The 24138-nt window shown below is 41.5% G+C and overlaps 1 protein-coding gene across 1 annotated transcript in view; it reads right to left on the bottom strand.

Annotated features, from left to right (window-relative positions):
• COL4A6 (collagen type IV alpha 6 chain) overlaps positions 1–24138 on the bottom strand; it is a 96720-nt gene that overhangs the window by 27751 nt on the left and 44831 nt on the right. Inside the window, exons 3-16 of the mRNA XM_086470687.1 lie at positions 20980–21114; positions 18842–18886; positions 12934–13050; positions 10341–10409; positions 8827–8862; positions 8352–8414; positions 7669–7704; positions 7497–7538; positions 6534–6626; positions 5422–5475; positions 3957–4016; positions 2990–3034; positions 1704–1757; positions 320–389 (exon numbers count right to left, since the gene is read on the bottom strand). Coding sequence (XP_086326813.1) covers positions 320–389; positions 1704–1757; positions 2990–3034; positions 3957–4016; positions 5422–5475; positions 6534–6626; positions 7497–7538; positions 7669–7704; positions 8352–8414; positions 8827–8862; positions 10341–10409; positions 12934–13050; positions 18842–18886; positions 20980–21114 — 919 coding nt within the window. The remainder of the gene's footprint in view (positions 1–319; positions 390–1703; positions 1758–2989; positions 3035–3956; positions 4017–5421; positions 5476–6533; positions 6627–7496; positions 7539–7668; positions 7705–8351; positions 8415–8826; positions 8863–10340; positions 10410–12933; positions 13051–18841; positions 18887–20979; positions 21115–24138) is intronic.

Genomic DNA, 24138 nt, shown 5'->3' on the forward strand with positions numbered 1-24138 from the left:
GCTGAAGAAAGACATACAAGTAGACACACAGCACTTCCCCGTGCTCCCACACAGTCAGCCTCCCAGGCACTAAGTTTCATTCTGCCTTGAAACATGTCATTCTGCAATGTGGGGATGAAAGTTTTACTGTAAACTCTGAAGTTATAAACATGGGACTAAAAGTATCCATATGCCAACAATACAGAAATTAAAGGAAAAATAACAAGGGATGGGTAAGATCAAATTCACAATGTGGAAAAGTGGTTAAATATAGTAAGAAGGAAAGTTGGATCAGAAAAAGTGCTTTAGAAGAGTTCCAAAATAAAACGGAAGTGTGTACCTGAAATAACTACACCTTCCTTGTCAATAACGATAGGAGGGCCTGGGGGACCGATGTCACCTAATTCACCCTGTAGAAGAAAACAGATTCATACCACAGTCAGACGGGTGATGGAAGGCTGTTTGTCAGGAAGCAGACTGTATTAGCAAGGTCTGTGGTCATTCACTGACTAAACATCATTAGTCTTGGTGAAGAATTCACTTTGTTGTTCTGCTATTCACAATCATCTGCTGTCCTGACTTACCTACTTTCTGTCTGATGAAACTGATGGCTGCTTCAGATAAAGTGTTTGCTACTACCCAGCTATCCTCTGAAGGCATCCCGTTACCTCAATAGGAAGCATGGACATGTAATACACCATGTGTGCTAGAGACCAGTTATCATATCGGCATATTGACCAACATCAGGTAGATCATAGCTGTTTACCTTGTAGTAAAGTGAGAGAGCTGCTATGAACATATCCATTTCTAAAAGCATTCACCACTGCAGCTACCTGTTGCCTTGGAATCCTGAATTTCAATAATAGGAGGTTCCAGGAAAATGGATTCCTCCATAAAATCGCCCAGGTAGAATGAGCAAGTTGTGACAAACGGCAATATCATTCCTTCTTCTCACCCTAACACAGCATCAAATCCTCTTTGAAATAGCAAGTGCAAAATCTGACTGTTGTCCAAATTGCCATCATATCTATAATATAAACACCATGCAGTGAGCCAAGGCAGTGCACACTTTCTTGCTTCTTGCAGCAATACCCCTCTGTGCATAAACCTGTACTACTACTTCCTCCATGTGCTCTGCACCAAAAAGCCCTTCAGTGCTTGCATTTCACATGTCTGCCAACCATATACCAATCTTGGCGGCAGAGAAGCAAGCTACTATCCAACCATTTTCCACCCAGTTTCCAGGCGTCTGACTGCCCAAGTTGTGAGACACCCAGAAAATATCTGCTATGGGTTGCCTATCTCCAGCAGAAGAAATTGAGAACACTATTTTCAGGCTTGTCAATACTTGTAGATCTGCGATTCAAGGCTTCAGACAGCCTTGGCAACCACTCTTAGCATCTACTTACTTCCATGTAATCTTGCCTCAATTGTCCAGTAAATATGGCCTTGGTGTAAGGATAAAGGAAAGCAGAGAGACTACACCTACAATTGTAAGTCATGAAGTTACACGAATGAACATTGTAAAGGTGCTAAAATATCAGTGTTCATAGTTCAGCAACCAATTTTTATCCTTAACAATAAAGTAAACGAGGAACTGAAACTACTGAAAATTACAGTGGTACAGAGGTAAAGAAGAGATTTGATTGGGCAATTGATACTTATTTATTCATGCAAATATCTTTTAAAAAGCAATGCTTTAGTACTTTCACGTGAGAAGTTACCTTCACGCCTTCGATTCCATCCAGTCCTGGATAGCCTGGAACACCTGGATGACCCTGCAAAGTCACAGAGGGGAACACTGTTACAGTGAGACAGTAACAGTGGCATTTTTTGTTAGCAGAGACACCTGCAGTGCCTGGACTTGAATCACAACCCCAATTCATTGTCCTACCAAACATCTGCAGAAGAAATAAAGAATGTATAAAGTGATGGCATCAGTTTCTCAGCACCCACAAAATACCAGAGCTCCTTTAGGCCTCCTTGGGCTGTAAAGTTGGTCAGAACTTGTAAGCAGGCATGAGGGTGTCCAAATCAGGAGGACACCTTGGAGTTCTCACAGGACCATACAAGTGCTTGTGGAGGGAGGAGTTTGGAACACTATTTTCCTTGTCCCGACATTTTCCCTTCCACTCTGTTCCCCCTCCAACAAACTATTGGCACCAAAACATTTAAAGTGACACTGGGAGATCCAGCTCTCCAGCTACCCATTTCCTGGTAGCATTCTCAGGGACACCAACATTCCCCTTCTGGTTGTGTGACTGGAAATTTACCCAGAAGTGATTTACTGCTCTCTACAGGGTAACATAGTCAACTTGGCCCAGCATGCATTGCAAATCCCACCGTCACTGCAGACAAAACGGGATATTCCAAGAGCTCTGGAGCAGGGAACCTTAACTTTAAACCTTGCCTGTGATTCTGAAGTATCGAACAGCTGTAGGCCCCCCTATAGCCCATACACAGTACTGTTGAGAAACTTGTCATAAAGGGCTTGTTTCTAATCACACAATTTTAATGTATAGATACAAATTAGATTACATTGGAGATACCATCACCTTCACTGTATCTTGGAAAGGACATACATAAACCAAAATATACAAGAAAGTGACTGAATTCCAGACTACAAAACAAAAATTCTGTTTCTGAGAATTGCTTTCTTGAACAACGTCCACTGCTGTATCTGCAACTGGAAGCGCTTTAACACGTTTTCAGGCATCTGGATGTTTCCACCTCCAACATAAAAAGTGGGAGAGTTGATCGTTCCAGGAGGGAACGTACAATTTCCAGTCTTTGGAGGCGGTCCTCTGAATATATAGGGATAACTAGAGAGACAATTAAAGGGATCTAAAGTTTCACGCAGCCTTTCTAGTTAGCTCTCAGCAGTTCAATAAGGCAGGTGCATTCATCCATCAGAGAACTTGGAGCCACTAGATAAGGAAGTCAGTAGATCTTAAATAGCTAGGTGGCTTCTGTAATTTTAAGTACAGTAAAAAAATAGAAGAAATTTCACCTTTCTCCCTGGTATCCCATCAGATCCATCCAGTCCCAAAAGACCCTAGAATAGCAGAAAAAACATTAACTTTTAGAGGCTCCACTTCAGTCTGGTCTGATTCTATCAGGCTCCAAATATCTCCACACCACAGAATGAAAAGGTAAAACTTTCAAAAGGAGAAGATACCACTGATTTTACATATCTCCCAAATATTAACAATCATAATTGAAAGAATTCAGCAGAATAACTGATAAAAGAAATCTTATCATCTTTAGCTATTGTCTTTCCAATCGCTGGTTCAAGTCATGATGTCTCAACTTATTAGGAAGTTAGGTAGGTAGTTTGTAATTATAAATTCATGAAACTTACTGCAATCAAGACTTTCTGTACTGACAATTTATTCTGCATGTGCAGAACGGAATGCCTTAGTCTTGCTGTTATGTATATGCACGTCTCCGCAAGGTCATGGTACTGTGAAAAATCTATGGCTGGCGTGTGATCGAGCAATGCTGTTAACTCCCACATGCATTGCCTAGTTAGACCAACATCCATTGCCAGCTTGCCTATTTCTTCCCTAAATATCTATCTGTGTTCTCTCATGGCTGGTTTTGGTACTGGTTAAGAGCTCCCTAAAGCCTCTGCAAGGCCTCTTCATTATCTTCATTTGGACCTTTTGCAAGCTTCCTTTTCTGGGACGTTTTCAAAAAAGCTGGAAAAACACAAGCCCCGCAGGACCAAGACCTCTACTAAATACTTCTGTGTGATGTTATTGGACTGTCATGTCCATATACATCTTTCATATCACCTTTAATCTGAGACTTTAGTGAGGTAAGAACTATTGGTTCTGTTGTTGCATGGTGCTGGATACTATGGGACCCAGTCCTACGTCTGAGACTCCTACATGCTTTGGGAATGCTTCTGATGACGAAAGGCCCGCTTTGTGCGTTTGTCAACAGGCATTTAAGGACTTTGTAAAGTTACCTACCCTGCCACCCGGTAAGCCAGGCACACCTTTTTCTCCTTTTTCTCCAACACCTCCAAAGCCCTGAGGAAAAATGTCAACATTAAATCTGTGAACTGTTTGGAATTGAACAGCACAGCCCTAAGACAAAATGAGCACAAACCTGTCTATTAATAGAAACAGCACAATACAAGACAAGGGGAACTGACTATTTCTGCTGGGACTCTTTCACCCCAGAAAGAAAACCTGCATCCACCAGACTCGGCAGTATGTGCAATACATTATCATCACCTTGCTCCATGACTTCCACCCACTTCAACCATGGCACATCTCTCAGTAGCAAATGCAAGTAACCCCATGCTATAAACAGCAAAGTCCTGCTATGACTACTCTGTATTGTACTCTACATTTAGAAACTATTTCAGATCTCATTTCTTAACAGCAGCAGCTTAAGGGAGTGCTCAGAGCACCCTTTTTCATTTCTAAAGCCTAAGAATGACACAAAACTAGCATTTTCATGCTCAACATTTGGAAATGTTCAGTGGTTTTCCCAGTCAGCAAGAAGTATCATATCCAGAGACAGAACACCAGGATTTAATTTCAGCAGGAGTTACAGTAGTTAAGCAATTTTCAGGCTTCAATCTTGAAATATCTTATGGCTGTGGTTAAGTTCACACATATGTTCAACCCTACCAGCTTCAATGGGCCTCTTGTGATGCATAAAGCTAAACATGCAAGTAATGGAAAGTGTCCAGAAAGGCTAATAACAAACTGTGCTTCATGTACAGGTTTTTCTTGCACGTCTTTCTACTAAGAACATCTGTGAGTTGTAGAAACTGGCAAACAATTTATCTCATTATCAGACATTCCACAAAATATTTATTCCCTAAACTTATCAAAATAATCTGTGTTTACAAAAGGTTATATGCTGGGAAATAGCTCTCTGGAATTCAGGGATAAATTGTTGTTCTTGATTCATACAGAGAAGATGCTACACATTCCTGAGTTTATAAGCACTAATGTTAAACAGTCCATTTTAAAGCTGGCTATATAGAGACAGACAGAAAGATTGGCATGTGCTTTACAACTTTAAAGTAAAATAACAAAAAATATGTTTAGGTGTACTAAAAGAAAAAAAAAACAGGATTTTTTTTTTAAAAATATGTCTAGCTCTGTGCGACATCAGGAAACACTGCCATCAAGTGGCCATGTAAAGGGTATGTCTGCCTGCAGGTCTGCAAACTGCCGATGACGTACTGAAATGATGGCTGTAACATCCATAGTAGGACAGCATTGCCTTTGTATCGCCAGGACAAAAAACTATCAGATTACAGTTGCACTCCTCAAAAAGTCTTGTGGACATTTTAATCAGATCTTCAAAGTACTCTGGTGCCTAGAAGCTCCTGTAGAGACCTTGTGAGCTATTCAGAGGGTGCTGAACCATCTAACCCATATTAGGTGTGTATCAAAAACTCTCCTCTGTCCTTACCGGCATGCCAGGCAGTCCTTTGTCTCCAGGCAATCCTTGAGGGCCTGGCTCACCCTGACAAGGGGAAGAGGTAAACACAGTAAATCACTGTGCCCATGAGAGCAAGACTTTCCCCAATCCACCCATCATGCTCCCGACTCCTAAAGTAAGGCCATGTAACTTGTTTGTCAGCAAGTACACTTGATTTGTGTCATCATGTGCCAGATACAGGGTCTCTCAGCACAGTGCCGGCACACACAACATCGTCTGCGACCACCCCCCATGGCTTCAAAGACCACTACTTGTGAACTGTTCTCCTACTGTCCTCCACTGCTAGGAGTTAAACTTGAAGCATTTCACATCGCCATCTAGGGAACTGGAATACGCAGAGTACTTCACAGAAAGCAGCAAAATAACACAATGAGGTAGCATAATGTCTTCACAAGCCTGCTTACAAATTCAAGAATGAGCCAAAAGGAACTGTGTTTGTTTGACTCTCACCTCACGCTAATGTAACTTTACCAAGTAAGGCGGTATCTCTCATGAGTCATGCAGGGGCTTAGGCAAGCTCAGACTGGGCTCCCAAACCAGCCCTGTATATGCCCCAGCTTAATTCAGTATGCCTAAATTTCATGTGTGTAGAGAATCTTTAACTCAAAATCCATACAGCTTTTATAAAAACACTGATGAGCTAAATATGCATCTCAGTAAATGCCAGTATAACAAAGTAAAAGAGAGAAATCTGATTATTTCAGAGTAGTGTGCATCACAGCCAAAGCAAAAGAGCTGAGGGGTTTTATTTATTTTTCTAAATGGATTTAGGATTTTTGCTTCAGTTGATACAATTTCACAGGTCCAACAGAAACAAACAACAGTTCATTTAATTTTCGGTTTAATGATGAAAACCTTTAAATCGCTTTCAGATTTCTCCTTCTGAGAGCTATGCATTCTCCAGTGGTTCACAATGCCCTGAGCCAAGATTGTTTTTATTCAATAGCTATCTGGCAGATTAAAAAAGTACAGAAAATTATTTTTATCTGGAAATATAACAGCCTTCACTGTCCAGTAATTCCATTCAGCCTTGAATGAAGGAGCAGGGGGAGGGGGAGGGTTTGTAAACTGAATTCACAGACCTTTTCTCCTTGCTTCCCTTTTGGAAATCCCATGAATTCCAGTATTCCAGTGGACGGTGGGGGACCTGGAGGGCCGGGCAGCCCTACATCGCCCTGTTGGCAAGAGAGGAAGGTATTAACACAGGCGAAACAGGTTTGATTTCCTATGAAAGTGGCTTCGGAATCAGAAAAAAGTCACTCTAATTGTATCCATGTACATCACACCTGTGTGCCTGAATGCTGGCACAGGAGTTTGGTCATGGAAGTCAAAAGATCAGACTGAAAATTAAGATGAACAAAATGCATTAAATCTGTTTCAGACGAGTTGTGGATATAAAACGTGGCAAGAAAAAAAAAAAAAAAAAAAAAAGGCTCAGCTTTTAAATCAACAGGAAAACATTCCAGAAAAATTTTGAGGAGAAGTATGAAAGAAGACAAGAAACAATTAGAAATGTAGAGTGCTGACAACTGATTGTAACAGCAGCAGAATCAAGGCCCAAATAGAGAACTTTGAGAAGTCTAATTATGCCAGTGTAAATTCTCACACAGACTGCAGGACACCCATTTAGGATAGTGAGACTATAAATTACACATTGGTTGACCCAAAGAATATTATGAAAGCCAAAAAGAACGAAGTCAGTAGAATAACTCAATACAAGAGGTGTGGGTTCAAAGAAACTAAAAGACGGAGATTCAAAAGATGTCTAAGGGCCTCATGTCTCAATAACCATGAAAATACGGCACCGACTGAGATTTTCCTCTTCCCTCTCTTCATCCAGAAAAAGCTCCCACCGTTTTTATGTGTACCAACAGATAAGGAACCAGCACAACTCTTTAGTATTTGGACTGTCAATCAGTCCAAGAGACGAAAAAAAGGAAAAGAAGAAAATGATAGAACCTAGCCACTTTCTAGAGGATCAAGGTATGATGGAACACTAGACTATTATTTCATGCTCTTTCCATAACAGAACAAGTTTCACCTACCTTTTCTCCTTTCTCTCCTTGAAAGCCTAATCCCATGTTACCCTAGGAGAGAAGAAACCAATGATGCACGAATAATGAAACAACAACAGCATCACTATCACCTAGGCCCACAGCACTGTTAAAAAAGCCAACAATCAGGTGTAGAAAGAAGACAGGAAAGGTAGGTACTTACTTTTGGACCTGGCGGCCCGGGGGGACCCATTGGACCCTAAATATGAACAAGATCAAAATTTTATTTCTTTTGACTTAATTAGGATGCACACAATTGGAGCATTGCTGGGATCTGCAGTGGTACCCGAGCTTTCATTTCTTGACCCCAAAGCAAAAGTAACTGATACACATGACCTCCAAGTCTTCACATCTGTAACAGACAGCATAGCCCTTTGGTACTGTGGTTAATTAAGAGCAAACTTACAATTTAAAAGCAACAAACACGTAGTTTGTTTTAACCTCTGACAATGGAAACTCTCTTGTAGTACCTTGAAAAAGCAACTCTCTAGCATATTTCATGATGACAAAGGCTCCAAACACGCAGAGGTCAGCATAACCCCTCTAGTCCCGAGACGAGGAAGTGCTCAGAACAGTATAATGTAGTGTTTGTAGACAGCACTCTAGAGCTTTGCTGCAGCCCTCATTCATGACTCCTGCTCTGAGCACCACTCCAGAGAGGAGCCTTCCCTCTTGTGATTAAACTATCTAAGTTCAAGTATTCTGTGCTTGAAGTCAGCTGTGCTCAGTCCTTTTAGATGCACACACACTTTTGCGCCTTGTCATGACACAAACACAGACAAGGAGGGAAAACTGGTAAGATTTTGAACTGTTCTATCAACAAGTGTAACAGCTAAGGTCTCTCACCTGCAAACCTGGTAATCCTATAGGGCCAGCAGAACCTAGTGGACCTGGAAAACCTTTCGGGCCCTGTAAGAAGAACATAGGACGAATACAGAAGTTGTAGCACTTACCCTATCAAACCCAAACCAAAGACAGAGCGAGTCTCAGGAAACATTAAGTCATAGCCCCTAACTAAGTATGCCAATTTAAATACTATAACAATCCATTTCATATCATTAGATGTACCTTGAAAATCAAAGTTACAGAGTTCAATGGTAGAAGGGAGTTTGATTTGAAAAAGGAAAAACACAGTAGATAATAGCAAAAATTTGACTTCCTTCACCATAACATGGATCCACTCATACCATCACAAAGCTGGCCCTGCTCATGCTACTGGTATCACATATATAATTTGAAAAGTGTCCTTGAGAACCAATACAAGAAAAATTACCTACTTAATATTCTTTAAAATCATTATTCCGCAAACTAAATAACTTACAGAAATTCCATCCAATCCAGGAAGACCATTTTCTCCCTAAAAATTGTAAATGCATGAGTAAAAATTACACATTGTTACACAGTAACTGTAACAAACATTAAGTTTTGTATAAATAGAAATATTTGCTGTTAGTTAATATTAGATCAAGCGTTAATGGGGAAATATTTTGACACCTGTGCTTCCATATTTAAATTGGGTAATGGACAGATTCCAAAACTCTGGAGAAATTACAACCATTTTGTTTACGGGTAACAAGAGAAACTAAAGCAGCATGAAAAAAAATCTGTATTCATTGTAAAAACCTGGAAAATACACTATAAAAACTTTCATTACAAACCCACTATAAAATATGTAAAAGTATATAATTATTATAGCAAATTATCTGTATTCCCCATAAATACTGAAGTAAATAAATAAAGATCTATTTAACTTTTACCAACTTATGAATGTATATAATGTCGGCAAATTTTAGAACAGTTCTTAATTTTGACCAACTAAGTCAATGTGAGGGTCCTTACACGACAGAATAAATTTCTTAATATTGTCAATATTTAATGAAGCATGAGGCTGCTAAATATTGCTGAATTCAGTACCACAGGTGGTACTAAATTCTTTGTAGATTTATTCCAAACCTAGTACTTCTGGCAAAATAAAAACCATGGAAAGCTGGTGAGTGTTTGTTTCAAGGCAAAAAAGAACCAAATCTTTCACATAAGCATAATCAAGAATCTATTCACTGTTGTGAACAATAAACTGACATTTTCTATCCATAGTTGGTATTTTCTGTACAAGAAATAAAATTACAGACTTGATACAGACATTTCAGGGCACGGTCCTTATTAAATAGAGAAGAGTAAAATCCTGACTTCACAGCAGCAAATGATGGAATACCATGAGTGGGCTATGATATACATGTATCGAAACCAAGAATATGACTGATGACTTACTAGTACCTGCCAGCATAAAAAACACAGAGAGGCAGCTGGGATCTCACAGCAGAAATCTTAACATGCACTTGCACGTTTCCTGAGCTGTTATTTCAACAGACCTGGCACATGCAAAGATGTCAGTTACAGGAAAGTTCTGAGTGTACGTGAAGGGCCCCTCCTTTGCTATATCTGCATCTAGAAACACGTGTGCTACTTCATATAAGTCAGGATAAGCTTACGAGAAATTCCTCACATCCATGCTTTCACACCACAACTGAATGGTGCTAGCTCTCCAGAGACAAGTGAAGGACCAGCCACTACACTGAAAAAAACCAGGATGAGCGAGCAATGTCCCAGCATCCCAGTACGGGATGAACAAGACCTTTGCAGAGACCAAGCAATTCCAAGTTCTGAGAATATTCTAACTTCTTATAAGGCCTTTTTCACAGCTGTGCATTCAGACGTACCCAGGATGCCCACACCTAACATCATGAGCAATCTAACCTGCGGCATCAGCCCTGCAAGCTGCAGGACATCAAAGTGTTTCTTGTACTGCACTTTCTCTTACGTGATGACAAGTCTTACCTTCATTCCTTTAAGACTGCCTTGAGCAAAAACAGGTTCTCCTTTAAGGCCTTTTGGGCCAGGACGACCCTGATTAGAAAAAAAAAAAAAGTGTCAAAAAAAAATCTGGAAAAAATTCTGATTTAGTTTTGAAAGAATTTCTATCCAGCATAATGAACAAGGCAAACTCCTGGCTCCAGGAAACTGCAGAAGTACCACTGCAGCTTTGTCAAAGCAGCTGTGGTATTATGAGAACTTAAGAATTCCTGCTGCTTTAGAAAAACAAGGTTCTGCAAACATTTTCTCTGGTATTTTCCTGTTTATATTAGAATTCCCTTTTATTTTAGGCTTTTGACAACTTCTAAGATCCTATTTGAATCTGTTTGACATGGTGTAACCCTCCTGTTCATATACATATCAAAGCCATCCAGGGGGGCCTTGCAGGCTGGAAAGGTGGGCCTACACGAACCTCATGAAGTTCAACGAGGCCAAGTGCAAGGTCCCGCACCTAAGCTGGGGCAAAGCCAAACGTGGATTTAGGCTGGGTGATGAGTGGATCAAGAGCAGCCCTGCAGAGAAGGACTTGGGGGTGCTGGTGGATGAAAAACTACATATGACCCAGCAACCTGTGCTCACAGCCCAGAAAGACAATCGCATGTCGGGCTGCATCCAGAGCAGCATGGCCAGCAGGTCAAGGGAGGTGATTCTGCCCCTCTACTCCACCCTCCTGAGACCCCACCTGCAGTGCTATGTCCAGCTCTGGGGCCCCCAGAGTAGGAGAGACACAGAGCGGGTCCAGAGGAGGCCATGAAAATGATCATGGGGCTGGAGCACCTTCCCTGCAAGAACAGGCTGAGAGAGTTGGGGTTGTTCAGTCTGGAGAAGAGGAGGCTCCAGGGACACCTTCCTAGTGCCCTTCCAGTACTTAAAGGGGGCCTGCAGGAAAGGTGGGGAGGGACTCTTTGTCAGGGAGGGTAGTGACAGGACGAGGGGTAACGCTTTCAAACTGAAAGAGGGGAGATTTAGGTTAGAGATGAGGAAGAAATCCTTCCCTGGGAGGGTGGTGAGGCACTGGCACAGGTTGCCCAGAGCAGCTGTGGCTGCCCCCTCCCTGGCAGTGGTCAAGGCCAGGCTGGATGGGGCGTGGAGCAACCTGGTCTGGTGGAAGGTGTCCCTGCCCATGGCAGGGGGTTGGAGCTGGATGGTCTTTAAGGTCCCTTCCAACCCAAACCATTCTGAGTCTATCTCTTGTTTAACACTGTAAATCACCATTTTTTTTTTAATCAATGAGGGAAAAACCTGATAGACTACATGAATCTTCTGAAAAAGCTGCCATTATAATTCTAGATTTACCCAATTTATTTTAATCTTGATCATCCCATCCAATTTATCTAAGATGATTTCATTAATTGCCAACTTAATTTGAGAGGAGCTGGCTGATCCGAGCAGTTTTCCTTGCCAAAAATGTAATCCTACAAGCATTACAAAGTAGAAGTTTGAGCAGCAGGTATGAGTAAAAGAGTTATTTTAGAAAGCAGTACTTTAATTTGATCTTATTGCTTCAGTATTTTTCAACATCATATGAATTTCAAGTCCGGATGACACATAAAGATGTCTTAGCACAGTTTAGAAATGCTGAAATAAATGGCATTATTTACATCTGCCAGCTGTATTTTCTTCCTCTTCTTCATGTACAGGTGCAAAGGCATTCCATTACGTGTACGATTAGCCACACGACCTGTGTGTGTAACATCAGGCTTCAAATGCGAACAAATATTCAAACATTTGTCAAATATTCTAATATCAAGTGAAATATTTTTTGCTCACGCTTCACTTATAAAGTGCTTACACTTGTAAGAGACTATAATTCCCAAAAGCATCTAAGAGTGGAGTTGTTATTATTAGTCCTACCCACTTAAAACAGAGTGTAGACCATGACCCAGCTACCTTCACTTCCTCTACAGTGAATGCAGAAAAATGGGTATCTTCAAAGAGAATTCATCCTGAAAGGCAGAGGGGGAGAAGTGCTCTTGCAAGTACCACCCAATGTAAGAGGGGAGTCCAGATGAACAGATTAGACACCTAACTTTAAGGTGTCCAACGCAGGCTAGACAAAACTCCAACCTGGTAGAAAAGTGTTTTCGAAAGTAAAACACATATCCTGGAAAGTAAATCCTATTGACGCTGAGTGAGACTGAAGCTTTTGGCCGTCTTAAGACCTGAAGGAAGGCATCTGATATCTGATGCATAGACTTGAGCATGTGACAAGCTCTTTTCCTGAATCAGCAGACCCTAACTTGAAATGTGCCAGGTGGAAGATATTTGACACTTCATGGTTCTTAAAAACTGTATCATGGTTTATTTTGAGTTAGCTTAAATAACGCCAGTGACAATGGTATAACTTGGTGTGGGAGCATACTGAATTCACAGGGTCTTCATTTTACTGTCAGAGTGGAATTTCAATAAGAAAATGATACCGAGCTCTAACAATGCTAATAAACTTAGGGTTATCAGGGTTCTTCCTAAGTATTTGGGAGTTATTTTTCCAACAATGGCATGAAAAGCAAATCCTGGTTTAGTGAGTACAAAACACCATATTCAAGTTGGGACGTACAGGCAGCCCAGGTAGGCCAGGAAATCCATCTGATCCAGAAAAGCCAGGACTCCCAGTGGTACCATTGCAGCCATCAACGCCAGGCAGACCTCTAGGTCCAGATTGCCCAGGGTGACCCTGTGTAAAGGGGAAAAAGAGAAAGTGACTGACAGGATGCATTATTTTATTAGTAATACTGTCCCCAGAAAACTGATATCTTCCAAATGGTAACACAAACCAAAAGAAATGCACAACTCCCACTCAAGTTCAGTGTACGACAGACTGCAACAGAACTAGCTTCTTCGGCCAGCATTGTTTATCCTCCCCAAAGCTTAAATCCTAGAACATTGGCTGCATTCATTTAATTACCTTTTTCTCCAAGGGATAATTTTCTGAAGTACATAACTTGTGCATGAGTAGGTCCCGAAAGGGCAATACTCATCCCACAGCAGTCTGAAATATATGGCACATAACACAGTGTAAAATAGCACGCAAGGGTGCACCTGACACCAGGAATGGAAGCTGCTCATGTAAAAACAAAGGCAGAGGGAGACTCAACAATACTAAGCATTTATAATTCCAATCTGCTTAAATTTTCAGTGACTTCTCTTCCTCTCCAGTGTGGATTCTTTCCTTTAATAGTTCAACGGATGTTACAGCTCCAGCACCAGGCCATTCAAACAAAACAGCTTTTCTTGTTATATTAAACTTAAAACCTTAGGCAAAGCAACTGGGAGAAGGACCTAATTAAACTAACAGCATTTAAGAAAAATATTTGTAATGGTCAATTATTAATCAAGCAGAGTAGAATACAACTGTACCTAATTCTGATTTCACACCCCTTTTGCCCTGGTATAGCTCTATTAACTTGCCTGGAGTTTACTCAGCATGGTACTGGTGCAAAGGAGATCAAAGTCTGAGACTTTAGTTACTTTTTCTTCAGTGTCATATGGGTATGTGTAGGCAAAACACAGAAAGGCAGAACTGTCAGTCACACTACCCAGGTGTCAAGCAGCTCCTTATTCTATCCTCTTTCTCACAGAAATGAGTTCTGTGGCACTCAAGGACAGTGTTTTGTGGCAGGAAGAAAAATGAAACTTATGGAGATAGTATCGGTAACTGACAGTTCTCTCCCTCCCCTCTGTACACCCTGATCTTGACTCATCCCAAAAGTACTTTTGTTTGATCCCAAAGATTCATCCTTAAGATATGGCATTAAACAAGCTATGACTCACACTAGGAAAGTAAAAAAAATAAACATGGATAAAATGGAGATAAAGCAGAACATTAACCATCCTTCATGCTTGACACTTGAAACAAAACACATTTGTGTTGCTAAAGGTCTTCTCAGTCCAAGCCAATAGCATATGCTCTGACCAAACTCAATGAGAACTTTGCAGTAATGTAAAGCCTTTTATCTAAGGATCTTAAAATGCCTTGCAAAAAATGTGGGAATGCTATAATCTTCATTTTACGGATGAGAAGCTGGGGGCACACAGTAGCAGAGTGACTTTCCCAAGGATGCAGAGCAGCTTAGGCCATAATTACATAAATACTCAAGCTGATCACTGGTCTCAGCTGCTGCCAGGAGGGCCATCGCATACTCCTGCTTACTCACACCCACCTCTTCCCTGTGCTGGCATAAGCACAGGCAGAATAGGCAAGTTGGAGCAGGAAGCCAACACAGCAGAAAAATAACTGTTCAGTTTCTTAATGGGGTTAATTTTCAGCCAGATGAGTTCCTTGGTCCAGCTCATTTGGCAACTGCATTGTGATCTGAGCCAACAAAATGGAGAGAAGGGGAGAGAGCCCAGATAGGCTCTCTGTCAGTCAATAAGGTGCAAACTGAGCGAGTGTAAAGCGTGTCTCCACTACAGGATCAAGGCAGTCACCCAGACAAGTATAAATTTGAGATTAAACAAGGCCTCAGGACATGGAATGAAATCATCCCAAAGCATTAGCATCAGGCACCTCTGCATACATAGTACCAGTTGCACGATGATTAAAGTCTGTTTGTCAAAACACCACATGTGGTGAGCAAGCAGGGACTTGCCAGGCCCGGTAAAGCGACAGGAGAAGGTTGAAGCGCCAATTTACTGATGTTTAAGTGTGTCTCTTAGAAATTATTTCATTTGGTTCCCAAAGCTGGAACAAACCAGTGGCATCTCACCCTCCTCCATCCATGCAGGATATGACAGCGAAGAGCAGCGAGCCTCTGACAGGACAGGCTGTGATTGCAGAGGGAGGCCAGAGTGGTCAACGTCTACCAGATCTTTCACTCTGTTTACAGCATCAACAAAACCAGAAGCTATGCAGGACAAGTGCAGATGTATCTGGTTACAACGTAAGATGACCAGCTGCAGGGTTTAGTGAAGCTGAACGGCCAACATCTGCCCCCCAGAGCTAGACGACAGGGAGCCAAGTTGCTAAGCCTTTAGTGCTGGCCAAGAGCCAGCCCATGGCAGGCAGCTGACTGGTGGCCTCACGTCTTGGGAAACACTTTGGGTGAGATCTCCTAACTCTTGGACCAACACAGTGGCCCAAAGGATTTTGGTATCCTTTTAATATGTGATATAGGCTCACAAAGAGAGGACCTGAAGTATCCTGACCACAGCAATTTCTTATGTGTATTAAATAAATCTGTGGCCCTGTCACTTAATCCCATGGCATCCACGTCTGTGGTTCTGAGGCAAAGCATGACACAGACTGACACACACACACGCACACATATGCTGTCTCTTTTGCTTTAGGAAAAAATCCACAGGATTTCCTACTTTCTAGCTCAGCTGCCATCAGAGGTCACAACGCTTTAAGAACCTTACCTGAGGAGATACTGAACACCCACAACTGACTTCCTTCAGAGGTAAAGCTCTGGCTTAAACAAACCTTTTCCCCAGGGATTTAAAATCCTGATTGAGAGAGCTGTTTTGACCTGAAAAATGGTGGTTAATAGTTTCACTGCTCTCACCTCCTCTAGTTTCTGTTTTGGCAGATGTGCCAATTCAGCACAAGCACTTCAATTGACTAAGGCAGACGACTTTTACACGTTTACTTATACATGGCAGGGTGACTGCTTTACAGACCTGAGTTAAAACACAGGCTGGAGAGATCACTTGTGTTCTCTGTTCTCACAAAAGGAGACATTCCCTGTGAGACAGATAAGGAAACTTGAACTGTTCATCTAAGCCCTTGCTTTATCTGACTCTTGCTCATACACTAACGCTGTGATCCCAAGGGGCCTCTTTTCTAAATCAAACAGCACAAAGGCAATCCCAACAGGAGAGCTCAACAAATACTTCAAATCAAGGAAACAAATGCAATTAAGGGTGAACACAAAACTAGTTGAATAAGCAGTTTCACGGATTGCTACAGCAAAGTGGCCTTTAAAGGCCATCACCAAGTGCTTACGTTTCATCTAGGAAAGTCACAAAATAGAGAACTTCGCCTCTCCATGTAGTTCTGGGTTTAATGGTACAGACAAGGGCTCACTTCTCATAGAAATATTTCCTTCTAGAACTCCTTGGACAGTTCATGAAAAGCTATATACACCTCCCTGCTCCAGTTCCAGCCTTTGCCAGAGGTATCCTTAAATCTTGTCCTATAGGAAAAAATAAACTTCCAGAGTAGGGCTAAGGATTTGACGGTTTCTTCTACAGTGGGACACAAAAGGGTAGCAATAAACACATGTAGCTGCTGTATTTACTAGGTTAAAGGGATTAGTGAGGCCAGCTGCAACAACACGACTTACTTGCCACCAGCACTCCCCAAGGGAACTCCGTGGAACACCACTTCCTTTAAGGTCAACAGTGGGATTCCCCTCAATCACAGCCTTGCAGCCCTTTGGCCATGACTAAAATATACCTGCCCAAGCTAACATACCTGCATACTACAAAGAATCTCTCTTCATATTTAGATGTTAATTCTTATGCAGAGACAGCAGTGTATTATTACTTCTCTCTTACATGTATCAGCACACCCATGGTCTCTCTCCTTTGCGCTACATTTCACACATCCCCGTAAACGTGTATGTGTTCACATGCATTTCACAACAAACCTAAGGTACTCCCTATCCTGAAATGCAACTGGCAAAAGCATAAATATTTTCTCAAGCAGTGGTGGTTGCTATTTTCACCCTAGAATGCAAGTATTTATCTCAAAGGCTAGAATGTAAACAGTATGAACTAGTTTCCCTTCCCCGTTTTTCTGCCCTGCTGTTGTGGCACAGAAGGGCCACAGTGGCAAGCACTTTGCTGTTCATGAGCAGCAAAATCTGCCTCTTTCCCATTTGCCCACCTGCATAATACTGTAAAGCAGACAGAGCAGATCTGCATATGCTGGAGGCTTTGAATCCTCTCATCTACCTCCCCTACTCTCTTCTTGGAATGCCTGTTGCTGCCAACTACCTGGCAGTAGCTGCTGCTGTATCTCTGCCTCCCCTCATTGTTGGGAATCCCCTTTCTCCAGAGCCTCATCTGAAAAAATACCCTAAGAACAGCATGTTCCCACAGTGTGTTCAATTAAATTAAGTGTTATGGGAACAGCTTGTTCTTTTCAGAGCTGGAGAGTTGGCTGGTGGGAAATGAAAAAAAAACCAGCAGCAAGGGAGTAGAGCAGGAGAGAAAACAGGCAAGGATGAGTAGAGGGGGAGAGAAGGACAAGGGCCAGGAAGGAACTGGAATCAAGCAAGCTCATTTACAGGCCAACTGTGCATTTTCAGCCAATCTATCAAAACAATTCAGTTTTTGATAGGAAGTAAGAAACCACAGCCCAACTGTTGGAGCTCTTGGCCAGCTGAGGAAGTAGGGAAGACAAGAAAGACCATGAGTATAGTCTGAAGGCACAAGGATACAGAAAATGGAAAAATGTCATCAAGAATAGAAAAGGAATTCTAATACCAGAAGGAGAAAGCAGAGTGAGCTAAACGGTGTAGAGAGAGCAAGGAAGTTTGTGGCAACTTCTAAAGCTGGCCCAGCTAAAACTCCTCTGAGGTAAAGCGTCTGTAAAACATCTTTGCAAAAGCCACCGGGGAAAACCAAAGCAAAAGAAATCTGGTCAAAACACTCAAGGCACATAATTTTTTGTATGGTAAAGGAAACAACTGTTACTGGAATGTTAAAGTTCTGAAGAATGAAAGAAACAACAAAAAAAAACCCCTCCTGATGGTCAGAGAAATTGGTTACCTACCCCCATCACCTGAAAAATGCAGCAACTACCTCTTTAATGTCTTAGGTTTCTGAAAGGCTCAGATCTAAAGCGGAACTAGCACCTAGTGGAGAAGCAAGGATTCTCTGGAGGGCCCCAGCTCTAATCAGTGTCTTAATTTGCATCATAGCAAAAGAAGATTGAGGGACACCTGATAACAGTTATCACCTACAAGAAGGCTACTACAAAGTAAAAGGGAACAATCTGCTCTCTGTGTCCAGGATGAGTAAGGTACTAAGAAGTTTAACCTGCAGAAAGGTTGAAGTTAGGCAAGAGAAATTACAGTCTCCACCATTACAAGGTTTGAAGAATTGCTTAGGAAACACATACTAAAAATCACCTGAGGCACAGCTGATCATGCCTGTTTGACTGAGGTCCCTTTCAATTCCTTAAGTCAATGATTTTATGATATGGTGTTTTCTAGACATGGTGCTGAGAGAACATGGTGCTGAAAGAAAAGTTTATCAATGATTCAGTGGATCCCCACGTAACTCAGGCTCACTTCCTGAAAACATACCAACTTCCTACCATCCCATGACAGGATCCAAACCTCTTACAAAACAACATGGGATCACCAGGTAGACTAAAAAACAATGACATTTACTTCCAGAGAGAAGCAAGCACCTGTAAGATACACTATGCACGTTCAAGGACAGTCTCATTGTGCTTATGTGCTTTTGGTCCTGGACAACATTTTGGTGATTTATATTTACATAGGCAAACTTACTGGGATCCCGTTGATGCCTTGAAATCCTGGAACTCCCATTGGGCCCTGAAGAAAAAGAGTACACATTACATTTCACTTCATCAAGCTGTATATTCCAGTTACCTGTAAGATACTTTTCACCACAACATTTTCAGTCTTGGACTTCAGCTTTTGAAATCAAAAGGAGCAAACTATCTCACACAGATTCTCTCTGACCGCAGGGGTCAGTGAAGATAGGAACTGAGCATCTGAGCTTGACTGGATGCCAAATGAGTGTTTCAGGAATGTTTTAATCAGGCAATTTAAAGTAAAAATATAATCTCCTACTGCACATCTGGGGAAAAGCAGATGCCAGGAAAATAAACAATCCAGTATAAGCTCAGCTCTCAGTGTCACACTTGACCTTCCATGAGTTTCAACAGGACTTACGGGTTTTTCTGTCTACACTTGGATAGCACCACCCAGAGACATGCAGACCACTGTATTAACTTCAGATCATCCTTGGCTGAGTTGCAAGTAATTACCACTTTGTTGCTTCTACTGCTCTGGATAGTAGCAAAACAGACCATGTAAGCAGAATATCCAGCCTAAACTGCTCTTATTTTGTAAAGGTAAAGTATATTGCTTCCATGAAGGATAAAAAGACAGACTCTTACTGTATGTTGTTATTGCATATAGATAGAAACAGCAGTTCTGGCATAAATTAGGGATTTTTCCAGGGCAAGGAAATTGGTTCCAGTCGTTAAAGGCCACTTCCTATCCCAGGTTTCTGTGTCTTTCAAAAACTGTGTTTGATGATTTTAGTGTTATCTGCTAGAATTATGAAAATGCTATCACCCATACTGGCACTCAGTCCTTGTTTTGAATACCTCACTGCCTTTCAGATGAATGCGACACCGAAGCAATGACTTTCATTGTCATCATTTTCAGTTTACGTGGTAAGGTCTTACGAGAAAGAGTGACTAGAACTGCAACGTTGACTAGTATTAAATGAGAAGAGGGTGTAACTGCAGCATATGAAAGTACAATTGAGCTAGTCTTCATCTGGCTAGCTCACCTATCAGCAGCTGGGAAAACATGGAAGACAAACTCTGCTCTGCAGGTCCTAGTACCTAAACTATCTGTCTTTTTCTTATTTGCACACATGACCCGAGCCCCTTGCATCAAGTAAGGATGGTCCCAGAATGCAAGCCCTTGTCCTGATGTCCCAGACTTCCTTCAGATTTTAGAAACCAGACACAGCATGTAGGACTTCCTCTCTTTTTTAAGCTTTCATGATGTTGTCCTTGAAACTTTCCTTTTGTTCCAGGTTTGAGAGTAGGAATCTCATCCCAGCCCTGGCATCAGACAATGGCAGACATTCCCATTTTATAATCCACTCCATAACCTCTGTCAGGCTATGCGGTGGGAGCACATACGCCGCTCTGCCCTATGCGGTGGGACTCAATGAGTCCTCTGCACACAACCCAGAAGTCATGATGCAAACATATGCCTGGCACACAATGTAAACTTCCCTTCAGGTGAACTATCCACGTGTACCCACTCCTTATTACTGAACGTATTTGTTCACACTTCCATTCATTCTTTTGCCCAGCTTCAAACTCCCCCTTTGATACCTCCTTCCTAAGAAGACACAGCAGAAGAGATCCTAAGTGCATTGAGACATTTCTATGTTTGCTGTTCTGCCCATTCTTGCACACTGCATTCACACCTTATGCGTTATTCATAGTTTACAATATTCCTTCTGTTATAAATAACTTTGCACCTGTAAAACTGAACTGCAGGTTTCATTTAGTACCCATTCCTCCTGCTTTTCTAGACACCAACTCAGTCTCCTCTACACAGGAACAGCTCCAGGTCTCTCCGGATGTAGTGTGAATAACACCCATCTACCCCTGGGCACGTGAAGTGAAAGACTACTTGCAACAGCAATACTCATTTGGTGATGCTTCATCCACCAGCATGGCTACAACATTCAGCAGCTTTAGGAACCATATTCTCATTCAAAAATAAAAGCAGGGGATTCTCTAAAGATATGAATGAAATGCCGTTGTGTTCTTACCCCTGGGCAGATAGTCCAAGATTATCTTTATCTATTCAAAAATATATACAATGCCACAAATCTATCGCAAGGACACAAAAATTACTTTTGAGTTTACCTTGTCGCCCTTCTGTCCAGCTGGTCCAGGGGGGCCCACCGCTCCTCTCTCACCTTTTGCTCCCGGCAAACCTTCTGGGCCAGTAAATCCAGGTGCACCGATCGGTCCTTGAAGCCCAATCGGTCCTGGTCGACCCTAATATACAACAAAAAATAAGTCAATGCATCATGTTCACAAGCTCCTTTGCAATCACTTTATCCAACTCAATCTTTAACACAATTTGATGCCTCTCAGGGTATCCCCTTTTTCCTGGAAGATTTATTACTACCCATATTGCTGTAGGGAGGAATGAGGGAAGACAACAGTGTTTTGAGATCAAACTGGCTGCTACTTCTCTAGTTTGCCGCTCTATTTCCAAGTCGCAAAGTACAAAAAGATTTTGCTTATGCCTTAGATCAAGCACAACGGAAAGCTAACACAAGAGGCAAGAGGCGAATGGGTCTCATGCAGTCAGAAAGCACACTTCAGAGTATTTGAAACCAATACAATGGTTGGCTCAAGACTGGGATTGATTCCACTGTGCTCTTCTGGTTACCTTATAGTTGGGGTTTGGATTTTGATTTCTCGAGCACCTAAAGCAGGGTGCAATGACTGAGCGTTGCCCGAAGATGGCAGCCTTTTCTACAGCTGCAGAGACTCGTATGTGACTGATGAACTTTCATTGTTCTGTCACTAAATGCATGTGCAGAATAGTCTGGTACTTGTTTCTGAAACAAGCCAATGTTCAAAAACTGTTGCTGTGAGTGCTCTGATTTCATATTAGACTCAGAAGCTGCCTCTTGGCAGCCGAACACTTAACATGGAGTTTTGTATTAACATACCTTTACTTTCATTTGGTTAATTTTGAGAGAACCTGAAAGAGATCAACAGACTCTAAGACCCCAAAGTATCAGTAGAAAATGGCAGTTTAGGGCTATGCTTTCTACTGACAAGGCAGCCAGTGGATTACATGAAGTTATCCATGCAAAGAATCAAGCCTTGCATTAAAAGGTATAGAAAGGAGGAGGAAGTAAAAAAAAAAAAAAAAAAATTCCTCCTCCTTTCAATTCTCCTTTACACTCATGCCCATGGCAGTGTGTTTCCCTTCTATTTCCCTAACTCCTTAAACAGCAGAAGGAATGCAGCTCCCTGCTGCAAGTGTTTTAGTAATCTCAGCTGGAGACATACAAAATCCTGGCTCCATGCCCTGGCAGGTAAAAGACTTTACAGTTAATTTAAAAATACATTTTTACATGTTAATAATCAAGCAAAGCAAAATAAACTGTAAGTGATTTTGAAAATTCTTTTGCCAGGATCATTTTTAGAACCTGTTTAGGCTAAAACATTTTGTCCCATATTGCACGTTTCTTCGCTACTGGAGTAGTTTTCTTTTTAAAGTGCAGCAATTCCCCCTGTCACTCCTTCTGTTGTAATTGTTTCATCCTGGCCTTTTAACTGAGGTCAAGTGCATGTTTTATATTTCATACCTTTTCTGTCTAGACACTGTCCATACTGTGCACTTCCAGAGGCACGGGCTCCCATCTGAAAAGGCTTTTCTGTTGATTATTTTTAGCTTTCTCCACTCTGGGCTAATTATCAATGGAATCCTTTATATTGGGAACCATACGATCACAACATTAATCCCCGAATCTTCAGTGGTCCTTGGCAACCGTACACAACAAGGAACACGTTATGAAAACCACGTGCTGTGTTCTTACTTTCAGTTTCAGCTTTAACTTTTTAATTTCCCATAGTCACAAACTATTCAGAGTCTTTCAGGCAACATCTCACAAGACATGCGTTGTGGGCTGTTTACCTCAAGGCAGCACAGCAGTAGAGAGACATATCCTAAAAATGGGCACGTCACTATTACAGCCAGCCACCACCTACAAAAGGAACAGCATCCCAGAGTCCACCAAGGTTTCTAAAGAAAGCACGCTGTGCATTCCTTACTCGTTTGAATTGCTTCTCTATTCAATTAGTCTGATTGCCTGGTTAATGACAGTGTTTCACAATGACTGGAACTGATAGGAATTAAAATTTTAGGAGGCTTTTGATTTGCTCTGCTGCAGGTCACTTTGAGAAATATACCGAGAAGAGACACTAAAGACCAGTAACTACACATTCTGCTTGTGTTCAGTTCTGCAGCTCTCTGACAGAAGAATTAAACATGTTCTCTGTGATTTCAGGGCCTCTCGGTAAAAAGCCTTAGTGCCCTACGAGAAAGATTTTAACAGCATTTGAAGATTTTGTCCAGTGCCATAGAGTGCCACTAAACCATAAAGACACAGTAAAGTGCTTCTAATCTCTCTGATAATGTGATTATGCCATGATAATCAGGCTCTCAAGAATTCCTACTGTTTCTTTTGAAGTCTATGTGGATGGAAATCATGTTTTCTATGCTGAAACAAAGCACTTGCCTCCACTGCTAAAAAAGCAGCATTTTTTGTCACTCAGTAGCACTCCCATGAACTGTCCCCAGACAAAAGCATTATAAAGAGCAGGCACGGTGGTGTGCAGGAGCAATTCCAGGATAAAAGCACAATGAAGACTCAGGTTGTACTACAAGGTAAACTTACCGGGTTCAATGCCAGGTGGAACTACTGTTTGACCTCAATGAGTTTACCTTGCGGTAAAAAGTTAAGTGCCTAATCTTTACTGTGCTTTGGCATCAAGATTGCTCTTAGTTATCCAAGGGATAAAAAGAATAAAACGTCTCTTAGCAGTGAGGGCGAGCTTAAAGATAAAATGTGGATTATATCAAACAGAAACTACAGTGAATCAACAGAGCTCCCCATTTTTAATCTGTATTGTTCAATATATATAGCCCAGTAGCCTGTAGAAAAGCCATTAGTAATTAATGTAAACGGTATCATTTTGGTTTCCTTGCTGCATGACAACTGTTTTTTTAAAAAAGGAAAATTATAGATGATAGTAACACAAAGCAAGGACAAAGTCTATGAAATTGCTGTGACTTGTGAATGTTTTCTCAAATGCTCATTAGAATTTCATGTATTTGAAAACCACGACCTGCATTCTCAAACATATTTATGCACGACGCTTTTACTACACAGGCAGCACCAAATGAGATGCCTGTCTCTCTGTAATTAATATGATGCTGGTAAAACATGGCATTATTTCTTGATATACCACAGCCTTTCCATAGATAATTCAGGATTT

This window comes from Leptosomus discolor, chromosome 9 (genome assembly GCF_034619465.1).
Source record: "Leptosomus discolor isolate bLepDis1 chromosome 9, bLepDis1.hap2, whole genome shotgun sequence".
Classification (NCBI taxonomy): domain Eukaryota; kingdom Metazoa; phylum Chordata; class Aves; order Leptosomiformes; family Leptosomidae; genus Leptosomus; species Leptosomus discolor.